The following is an 11731-nucleotide window of genomic DNA, read 5'->3' on the forward strand; positions in this document are numbered from 1 at the left end:
CTTTTTTTTTTGTTTTACAGTATGTAAAGCATTTTTATAAACAACAATATTGTAAAGGTAAATGCAAGTATATTTGTACATTCTATAGAACCGCACAACAACCTCACACTGGTGGCAGAGCAGCAGTATTTAACCATCAGCAAGAACAAGAAATTTGCAACATGGTGGAGTAGAGAATCATGGAGTTAGAAGGACATGAAACAACCCACATTCTTGTTTTTGTGGACGAGGCCGGGTTCAATCTGTCCAAAGGCTGGAGACGTGGTCGCAATCTCATTGGACACCGAGCCACAACTGACACACCAGGCCAATGTGGGGCCAATATTACAATGTGTGCTGCCATTTCAGAGAATGATGTGAGCACACATAGTCCACACATTGGGCCCTATAATACCCAACTTCTCCTGGCCTTCCTAAACACACTTTACAGAGACCTGATTCCAGAACAAGAAAAAGGTTTAGTTAGACCACATTTGCCTAATTATGTTGTTGTCTGGGATAATGTCAGCTTCCACCTAACCAACATTGTTAGGGACTGGTTTGCTGCACATGAAAGGATAACAGTGGAGTTCCTTCCACCATACTCTCCATTCCTAAATCCAATAGAAGAGTTTTTTTCAGCATGGAGGTGGAAAGTATATGATCATAGACCACAAGATCAGATGTCTCTGTTGGATGCCATGAATGCTGCATGTGAGGACATCACAGCTGATCATTGCAGAGGATGGGTGCGGCATTCAAGGAGATTTTTTTTTCCCCGGTGCATGGCAATGGAAAACATCAGATGTGATGTTGATGAAAATCTTTGGCCTGACCAACAAGAGCGACAGGATGTCCACCAAGAATTTTTTCATGGATGTTATTTGGTGTATTTGTGGTAACATAAGAAATATGAACTGTACAGTAATTGGACAAGCAAGATTTCACTTGACATGTAATACATTCGTACAAAAATAAATGTATTGTATAAATACAAATGTTCATATACTTTTTTTTCTTTTTCTATGTACTATTGACTCTTCTCAAATATCAGTTTTTTTTTTTTTTTTACAAAACCTTAATTTCCATGGTTGACTGTCATGGTGAAAAAACAACTAAACATTTTGACCAGTGTGGCTCACACGATGACAAAAATACTTTATATTTTGGTGGCCTTGGCCAAATTACTGACACGATAACTAGGTTTTGAAGCATGAATGAAATGTTTTGGGTGAGTAACTACGTTTTGCAGACATGCAATAAAGTTCTGAAGTTCCAGCAAACAGTTGTGACATTTGCACTCACAGTTTAGAGAATGTTAAGACCGTTTCGAAAAATGTGCCAAAGCAATTGAGAAAAACTGTAATGGCCGTGGTGCGTGCAGTAAATTTGACATCGATAGATAGATAAACAGATAGCATTTATTTAGTCATTTAGCAGACGCTTTTATCCAAAGCGACTTACAATATACACATACATATATACTGTATACATACACACATATATATACTGTGTATATATATATACACACACACACATATATATATATATACAAACAAACACATATATATATATATATATATATAGGTGCATCTCAATAAATTAGAATGTCATGGAAAAGTTCATTTATATTTGTTGAGATAGTGAATTGGTGGGTTTTTGTTAAATGTGAGCCAAAATCATCACAATTAAAAGAACCAAAGACTTAAACTACTTCAGTCTGTGTGCATTGAATTTATTTAATACACGAGTTTCACAAACCAGTAAATACTGAAATAAATGAACTTTTCCATGACATTATAATTTATTGAGATGCACCTGTATATATATATACATACACATATACACTTATACATACACACATATATACACATATATATACACACATATACACATATATATACACACACATACACATACATACATATATTATACACACACACACATACACACACACACACACACATACACACACACACACACATACACACACACACACACACAAAGAAGATAAATATAGATAAAGTAGAATTAAATAGAATAGAAAGTGCTAGAGTTAGAGGGTCAAATAAAGGTGGAACAGATGTGTTTTTAGTCGTTTCTTGACATTTAAAGCATTTAAAGGTTTAAATGTTTATTTAAGAATTATATAATTTGTTAGCCTGATCTGATCATTTTTTATTATAAAGCGTTACTAAGGAGGTTGACTTTCATGTTGTATCTCCATGGTGACACACACCACACAACACCTACCTGTGGAACAAGCTCTGTAACGTAAAACACATGTAGTTTTAGCCGCAAATGCATGGTTATGAAAGCAATGCGAGGAGCGCAGCTGCGCCGGTGTACAGGTGAGCGCGTCACGTGATCAGAGGTTCAACGTCCAGGTGAGACGGCGGGAGTCAGTCAGACAGACAGCTGCTGTACATGACAGGACACACAAACAACAACGAGCTGGCATGTAGCTCACGGCATACATCTCTTCATCATGAATTCAAGCGGTGCATTATCAGATGATGAAGAAAAGGTAATTAATCACTTCACAATTTATAATTTACCTGAAGTCGAGGCGAGTACAATTTAATGTGGGAAAACAGTGTCATTATTTGCCGCTGCACTGCAGATATTTGATGACTGCCAAATGGCGTAATTTTGATTATTATCTATATTAAACATATTAATGTTCTTTATTTTCGTCTTGATTGCTTACACAGATTACTGTGTTGTCTTGGATCTACGTCTCGACTTTGAGTTTAAGGTGAGAAATGCTTAACGTTTATTCGACTGACATGTGATTCCAGCATTGGTTTAGGATAAGCGCTTGCGATCTGTTGCTTTAATAGAACACGCAAAGAGAAACCATTACTTGCAGCTGAAGTTATGCATTTGATTTGAGAGGCAGTAACTCGCAGTGTGACTTCTGAAAAGTGAAGTAAGGATTTGGGGAATTTACATGTGACATAATAGGAAGACACATGGGGCAACCCAATCTGTCCCATTATTTAAGCACAGTCCCCTGCAGGGCCCATAAAAGTGAGCTGTAAAAATGTTAGTAATTTGAAATGTAAAAATATTACAATATTACCATTTGATGGGATAATTAATGGGTAATTAATCTTATCGTTTACAGATAAAAAAAATGATATTATAATTTAATTTTGACATTTTATTATAAAACACTGACATGTTTTTGAAGTAAAAATATGAATTGCTTTTAGAATTTACTGAATCAATGAGTCAGTATGTATGCAATTTGTATTTACTGTAAACATTTTACATTATGTTAAATATTGTTTAACAGGAAAAGACATTGCCAGAAATCCCTGCCCAAACCATCACATTAACATTTATATGTTTAGATGTTACTTTATTTGTGTTACTATATTTCAAATTAGAGTGTTTTAAGTGGCATTTTATGTTGTTTATGGCAATGCCGTGTGTCATGTGTGTCATGTTGTGGCTTTTCAAATCTTAAAAGTAGAATTCTTAACTTGTATCACATGTGTGCTTGTTGTGTTTGACTTCATTACATTTGCTGCACTCAGTCTTAGCTGCTTGGAATCTAGGTTTATTATTGTAACCACTTTTTCTTTCTGTTGCAGTCTGATAGGTAGTTGCTCTGTCGTGGTGGTTTCCATCATAAAGAGAAGGCATCTCAATGAACAGGTGAGTCCCACAGAAGAGAAAGAAACGTCCTGTTGCTGTTGTGCTTGGCATCGGTGTATCTGTTTCACAAGTTACTAGCTGAAATAAAACTTTTTACATTTATTTTAGTTAATGTTTATTGTATTTTAAGGAAAGGGAATTTTTTAATGGTTTCAGTTTTGGTTAACTAAAATAACCCTGATCTGTATGCAATGGTGAAATTTTAACTTGAGGACCAAATCTGATTAAGCCACCATGCTGTAAAAAAACAGGGCGCAACGTGTGGTATTAATATGCTATTTTATACAGGTGCTTTGCCTGTATTTTGAATTTTGCACTTCATTGCATTGTGTTTAAGGGTTAATAGAAATGTCCATACAATTACTGGATCATGTCCTGGCTGACAATTACCAGTACATTTTCCGGGCTTTTTTTTATTACAATGCAGCCACTAAATAGACACATAAAATGCCTACTTAAATATTTCCAGCAGATAATCTGAATTTTTGAGTGGACAAATCGACTGAAATGAGGCAGAATTTGATAGATCTACATTCCCCACTATTGCTGCAAAAGTCAACAGTGATGGTCAACATTGGCTAACAGTGTGCCAGAGCACTCAGACACAGGCTGAGAATGAAAACCAAGTCCTCTGATTACATCACTGCATACAGCATCACACGCAGTAGATAACTCCTTTGCAAAGTTCACCAAAACATTTGTAAAAATATTTCTTCGACAGTTAAACCGGGCCTCTTCACTTGCAAATTTGCAGCATGTTCTTCATGTTTTAATGTTTCTCTATCATTGTTCTTGTGTTACAGGCAAAGCCTCTTCTTCAGCTGGCGCTGGCAGATTTCCTGGCATCACTTGTGTTGATGATCACCGCCATAATTAATTTACCCAATGAAATTTGGCCGTTCAGTGAAAAGATGTGCAACCTTGGATTGCCTTTGTCTTTGGTGAGAAACTGCTGACACAGAAACATGGAATCATTTATAGCTGTTATCTAATCAACACGATTTAGGATAACCTGCAATAAAAGTCTGAAAGTAATTGTTAACATCTTCAACCGCTGCTGGGGATACTAACACTACATGCGCACATTCAGTGCAGAAAAATAAATATCTCTACTGTGTACAACACTAAGCCCTGTACAGTGAATTTGTTGAATAATGGCCTTGTTATGTAACGACTTCCTTGAGCGGCTAAGAAATGAACATCTCTGTAACAGTGAGATGTTGGTGTAGAGTTACACACTAGATGTTTATTCAGTGCTTTGCAGATTTTCTGCATTATTGTGTGTTGCCATAAAACAATAGAATGAGCCTCATGTATGCAGTCATGCACTGCCCTGTAAACACCTCATCATGACACTGAGCTGACACAGTGGTACAGTAAAAACATGAGTTTATTATTTACAGGAGGATACCCATACTGGGAGGTCACCACAGTAAAGAAACTGTTTATTAAAACCATTTCAAATACAGTAAAAAGTGACATTTTTATATACACTACTATAGTCAAAAGTTTGGAATATTTTTTTAAGTCTCTTATACGCACCAAGGCAGCATTTATTTGATTAAAAATACAGTAAAACAGTAATATTGTGAAATATTATTGCAATTTAAAATAAATGTTTTCTATTTTGTAAATGTAATTTATTCCTGTGATGTAAAGCTGAATTTTCAGCATCATTACTCCAGTCTTCAGTAACACATGATCCTTCAGAAATCATTCTAATATGCTGATTTGCTGCTCAAGAAACATTTCTTATTATTATCAGTGTTGAAAAAACGGTGCTTCTTCATAATTTTTTTTGTCAAAACCATGATACATTTGTTCAGGATTCTTTGATGAATATAAAGTTCAACAGCATTTATTTGAAAATATATATATATATATATTCTACAGAAATACATGCACATTTCATATGTCAAAACTAATTTGAAGCAATGCAGCATAAGCCTTTGAAATGAAATATCAAACATTTTTTGTTTAAATCAAGCAAAATCAGTCATGTGTGTCCAAACACTTCACTGTGGATCTGTGCAGCAGCTGTGATGAACTCTCTGTCTCTCCTCAGGCCTTCTACTGCGTCTCGTTTCTGCTTGTCATCATTTATGCCTGTGAGTCAGCACATGCGTTTCAAGGATGGAGGGAAAAACCAGTGCAGGAAGCTTTTGAAACCCAGGTGAGCAGGGTTTCTGCTCATAAACATTCACTCTCCGTCACTGTTTTATAAATCAAATCAATGTCACTATTACCTAACATGACCACAGGTATGAATGTTTGCTGACGCAGCAGTTTGAAACCAGTCAGGCTGCACCACATTCCTCCCACATTTTCTTTATGTCACATACAAATATCCCTGTGCAGTACATTTCTCAGAAATACCCTAGGGCAGGGATCCTCAAATCTGGCCCACGAGATCCACTTTCCTGCAGAGTTTAGCTGTAACCCTAATCAAACACACCTGAGCATGCTAATCAATGTCTTCAGGATCATTAGAAAATCACAGGTAGGTGAGTTTGATCAGGGTTGGAGCTAAACTCTGTAGCGTATTGGCCCTCCAGGGCAAGATTTGAGGAACCCTGCCCTAGGGAGTTGTTTCTAACTGATCTAATCCTTGAGCTCACTAAAATAATTTTTGTTGTTGTAACCTAATGTAGTTCAGTCTTATTAAATATTTATAATAATACTCAAAACCTGTTCATTTAGATCAGCGTAATTATTGTTAACTAAAACTAAAGCAATAAAAAATGTTGTTGCTTGAAATAAATTTACATTAACTGAAGTAAAATAAATATTTAAAAAGCAAGTTTCCAAGGCAACATTTGTCATTTTTGTTTAGTTTTATTTGAAGTTCTAAAATAACGAACTAAATAAAGTAAAAAATTATAAATACAAAATTAAAACCATATAAAATATTAAATAAAGACATATACAAAAGAATATATATATAAAAAAGAATAAAACTAAAATGAAAGCGAAAATAGAAAATATTACTTTAATTCAAAATATAAACACAAAAACCTAAAAATGATTGACTAAAGAACACTGATTGAGATGATACCAGATTTTTAAAGTTACCTAACAAAATTTTTTTACAGTAAATGCTTTAGACATTTGTTTTATGATTGTTGTCTATTAATTAAAATGATTGTTATTGATTCATTTTATACACACACACACACACACACACATACATATATATATATATATATATATATATGTGTGTGTGTGTGAAGAGTTCAGATGCAAAAGCCTCTAATTTTCGTCTGAAATTTTCTTCTACAATTAGCATTTTTATCAGGTAATTTTACATTAATGGCAATGTATAGGTCCTTTTCTATGCCATTAAAGTGAAAGAACTGAACATAAATATAAGAGCTTTATAAAAATGGTCATTTTAGATGAAAATTTAATATGGCACTTAGAGGCTTTTGCATCTGAACTCTTCATATATATATATATATATATATATATATACACACACACACATACATTCCATTGAACTAATTTTTTATGCATTCATTCAGTTAACACAGTTATCACGCAGAAGGAGGAGGTTTTGTCTGACATATGTTATTGCATGGTGAGTAGTTCCAGTTAGCTTTCATAAATGCATTTAAATATGATTTATGTAAAACTGTAAATATGATAAAGTAATGCTTTAAATTTCATTGCAGTGTTAATGTAATGATCTGTATGTGTACATATCATTGCTTTAGGCTTGTACCAATAATTGGATACTTCATCTATATTCGTACCGTCAGTTATATGGAAGCTACTATTACGCCAGCAGAGATACCAACACTGACAACCGTCAGCAGCGGACCCACTGCCAGGTTCTGCAACAGGTGAGAATGAGTGTGTGTACAGCATGTGAGCATCTGTACGTACATGTCTGTCATTTTACTTAATTCATGTCTGATTCCTCTTGCAGCTGCATTCTCTTCCTGCATCCCACAAATGATTCCTGCATAACAGTGGTAAGAAATTTACAGACACCATCAAACAAGTTCAGCTAAATCACCTCTGAATCTGTTCCCATCACGCTGTCTTTTGTCCAACAGGATCCAGGTCATGCTGAGTTCATTCAAATTTTCACATTGAGCAGTGTGTTGATCGTCATCATCATCTGCACAGTGAGTACACACACGTTTATGAATAATACTGATCACAAATCACATCATTTGACAAATATTTCGTTAATGTGACTCACCATAAAAATCCATAGTGGCCGCATGTCATGTTTTACTTGAAAAGTGTCTTTAAAATAAATGCCACACGGTTTGATATTCTATTATTTAATGGAATGACTTTCAGAAATGTTTAAGTGTCCAAATACGTTTGGGCACTGTAGGTGTTTTATGTAAATAATCTCCTGTAATATGCATCTGTCATCCTGTAGGTGGTCTACTGTAAGTTAGAGAGCTCTTATAGGCATTATGAGAACACAAGCATGATCACAATGACACAGAGACATCCAGGTGGGATTTGGTCCTCAGCTCGATACATGATCCTTGTTGTCATATTCTGCTGGGCACCAGGTCAGTACAATAACACACACGTGTTCTCAAATGCTCCCTGTATACAGTATGTCTATATGTGTTTAACTGAAAGGTTGTAATTATTTTTATTAAACTAAATTATGTTTTCTTTTTTCAGCGCTGCTTCTCATATGTCTGTCTTTCACACAACTTAAGATAAAACATCTCTTCCCTCTCTATGTCACTCAGGTAAAGCATGTTGTCTAAAGCAGAACATATTATGTTAAGTAATAAAACATACACTATTTATGAAAGATTATGCATTAGTAATGCATCTTTGCATTAGTACTGGGGATTTTCAATTGACTCTTTCAGCATAGTTTATTTTTATTTATTTAACCTTTATTTAACCAGGATAGACGCTCTGAGATTAAAAATCTCTTTCACAGGAGATTTGTCACGGGCCAAAATGGGCAGCAATACAATCAGTTTAATCACAAATTAACTCAACAAAAACAAACTAAGATCACTTAAAACAATTACAATTATAGTACATCATTACATCAGTAGGCGGAGACAAGTGGCTGTCTTTATCAATGAGTCATTGAATCGTCCACTCAACCAATTCGTTCAAAAACACTGATTCATTCAGGATCTAAATGAGTGACTTTTTGTATAAGTAAGTCATTGACTTGTTCACTCAATCGATTTGTTCAAAAACGCTGATTAGTAAAGGATCGAAACAAGTGACTTTCTTTATGAATAAGTGATTGAATTGTTCACTCAACCGATTCATTCAAAAAAACAGCCATTTCTTTCAGGAACAAAAGTGTCATGCTGAATTCGTAACCACGTACTAATAACTCTTACTGTTTTCTACGTAAAGATAATGTAAAAATATTAACTCTTTCCCCACCATTGGCGAGTTATCTTGTCCTTTACAAGAAAACGCTTCCACGCCAAAGACGAGTTTTTACGGCTTTCTGTGTTTTCACTGTTATACACTCGGGGGCGCTATTACGCTTCTTCTGAACGAGTACAAAACCTCCCGAACAAAAACACACGTGAACAGGACGGAGAAATGAGCGATCTCTTATGTAAACAGATGCATATAAAAAATAATGCGATCATCAGCAATAGACAGCATATAAATTGATGGAAGCGATTTACTGGATTTATGCTTTGATAATCGTACTGAATATTATCCAGATGTAGTTTTTGATAAAAATGTATCAAATATTCTCACCTTTTTGCTCAAAATTGAGCTATTTGTTTAAAAAAAAACATGGATTCGTTCAGGAATGAAACAAGAGACTGACTGTATGAGTGACTCATTGAATCATTCACTTAACTGATTTGTCCAAAAACGTTGATTCATTCTGGAATGAAAAAAGTAACTGACTGTATGAGCGACTCATTGATTCATTAACTTAACCGCATTGCTTACAAACTCTGATTCATTCATGACACAACAAGAAACAGACCAATTAAATAGCAATATTGTGTCTAAAATATACAGTAGGCCTAAGTTACTCAATGTAAACGTCTTGTTTACTGAACTGTTTCTATAATATTGTTTGAGATTCATAGAAATAGATGCTATTTTATAGATGTTTTAATATGTGGAATATTTTCTTCCATGTGCTGTTGTACAGGCGCTGTCAGTGTCACTCCAGGGTTTTCTGAACAGTATTGTGTACGCATGGAGACGACGCAATTTCAGAGACGCCGTGCTTGGGGAACGTCTGCCTCTCATGGCCTACTCTAACAGAGCCTTCTTTGACCAATCATTAAATGAGCCATCATGAAATCCCAGTATGAAATCATGTACATGTTATGTGTGTATAAAATACGAGTTTTCTTTTACAAAAATGTTTACTTAAATGATTTCTATTTATTTTTATATATATGTGTGATAACCAATGATAGGAAATGCTATATATTTTGCTGTCTGCAGAACAGTAGTTTACTTGAAATGTATAATCCAATAGTGGAGTCTCAAAAAGACAAATTATTAGTTGATTATTTTCACCTTACTTACAAGAGTGATATTATATGGAAACTGTATATTTGATATATATCAGATGTTCAACTTCAGTTTTGTTCAATAAATGTCTATGTATAGCCATGAGCCAGTACTTCTAGTTCTTGACTGAACGATTTTGCTAGTTTCTCTATTACCTAACAATGACAAAGCAAAGTATGCCACAGGGCCGCGGTAGTAAAATCTCATAAAGTTTTTCAATACAGAACAGTCAAAAATGTGCTAAACAGAATGATCATGTCACATGAGTCGACAACATGCACGTTCCTTTGGTTTCAGGTTGCACACAATCAGATTATCCAAAATGGAAAGAATAATTAGTGTAATTGACCAAGATATACTTTAGTTTGAGGTAAGATTATCCTATATTTATTGTGTTTATTGCTGTATAAATTGGCCATAATATTGTGACACGTGAAAAAAAATGGATCATGTGGTATATTACATAATTAATAATGTTATATAATTAAAGGTGAATGATTGCTTCATAAAAATGCCATCAGTCAATCTAACTGACAAGGAAAATGCATTTTTACACTGCGCTTAACCCCAAGTAATCGTCCAGGATTCTGTTTACACGGGGTTTAGAAAAAAACACTTTTAGGTAAGACTAAACTATCATAATAAACTGTGGCACTGAGCTCAGCAGTCCAGCTCTGGAAGTAAAATTCATATTTATTTTTGCCATATGGAAAATATTTTGTTTGGATAATTAATTTAGTCAAAAAACAAACAAACTGATTTTCCTAATAAATGAATGGAAAGGTACTCAGAGAGCCAAAGCCCCTCATTTAGATGATATTTACATAGTTAAGGATTTAAATAGGATTCTATTTAAGGAGATTCTATTTAAAATTCCATTTTCTGTTTGGCAGCCATGCTTAGTAATAAATGCGTAAAACTTGAATGTTTATTGAGATCAAAATCCAGTTTTAACACTACACGCCTTTGAGCGAGGCATTTGGCTTTGATTTCTTTCAGGTTCAGTATCTTGTTTAAAAGAATTGCACCTAAATGACCAATTAGAGTTTCAGTGATCACAAAAACAAGTATGCACATAAAGTATATTACATGGGATCAGCGCTGGGATATTCCTTCAATAACCCCCTGACTTAACACTGAAACACCTAATTTCACAGCATTTGTCTGTGTTATTAATAGACCTGATTTCTAGATTTGATCAAGCAATATGCTCAAATGAGGAAAGCATAGCATTTTAACTGTAGCACTTTATGATTTATTAATTCACAGCAGCAGGTTCATCTAATCAGTAAACGCGAACTAATGCCTTTGAGTAAAGCATTAAACTTCAGATGCCTGTTCCTGCAATAAATACTGGACAAAAGCATCTGTTAATGATCACTTCTTAACATAAACATAGTCGTTTTTACAGTCTAAAGACAATAAATCTATGCATTAAGGGTCTCTTATGGTATGTTTATTGTGTCAATCCTGTCATTCTGACCTATATATGCTACCATAACAAAAACAGTAAAAATGTGCATGTGTAACACAGGGCTTAAGAAAACAAATGCAGATTTACTGAATTTAAAAAAAAAATCCACAT

General features: G+C 34.5%; 1 protein-coding gene across 1 annotated transcript; it reads left to right on the forward strand.

Annotated features, from left to right (window-relative positions):
- The first annotated feature begins 2425 nt into the window (after positions 1–2425).
- On the forward strand, positions 2426–9928 carry LOC107600983 (transmembrane protein 116-like). The gene is made up of 12 exons (XM_016292988.1): positions 2426–2506; positions 2694–2737; positions 3582–3645; positions 4449–4586; positions 5711–5818; positions 7167–7222; positions 7359–7487; positions 7574–7619; positions 7704–7775; positions 8042–8180; positions 8299–8369; positions 9776–9928. The coding sequence occupies exons 1-12, from the start codon at positions 2468–2470 to the stop codon at positions 9926–9928; spliced, it is 1059 nt and encodes a 352-aa protein (XP_016148474.1). The 5' UTR covers positions 2426–2467.
- Positions 9929–11731: the final 1803 nt, after the last annotated feature.

This window comes from Sinocyclocheilus grahami, unplaced genomic scaffold, assembly GCF_001515645.1.
Source record: "Sinocyclocheilus grahami isolate Dianchi unplaced genomic scaffold, SAMN03320097.WGS_v1.1 scaffold14.1, whole genome shotgun sequence".
NCBI classification, from domain to species: domain Eukaryota; kingdom Metazoa; phylum Chordata; class Actinopteri; order Cypriniformes; family Cyprinidae; genus Sinocyclocheilus; species Sinocyclocheilus grahami.

Excerpts from the sequence above, each read along its gene's own strand:
- LOC107600983 (XM_016292988.1), top strand. The coding sequence starts at position 2,468 with ATGAATTCAAGCGGTGCATTATCAGATGATGAAGAAAAG. Across the intron at positions 2,738-3,581 it reads GTCTCGACTTTGAGTTTAAG|TCTGATAGGTAGTTGCTCTG; the intron begins GTGAGAAATGCT and ends TTTCTGTTGCAG. Across the intron at positions 7,223-7,358 it reads CTGACATATGTTATTGCATG|GCTTGTACCAATAATTGGAT; the intron begins GTGAGTAGTTCC and ends TCATTGCTTTAG.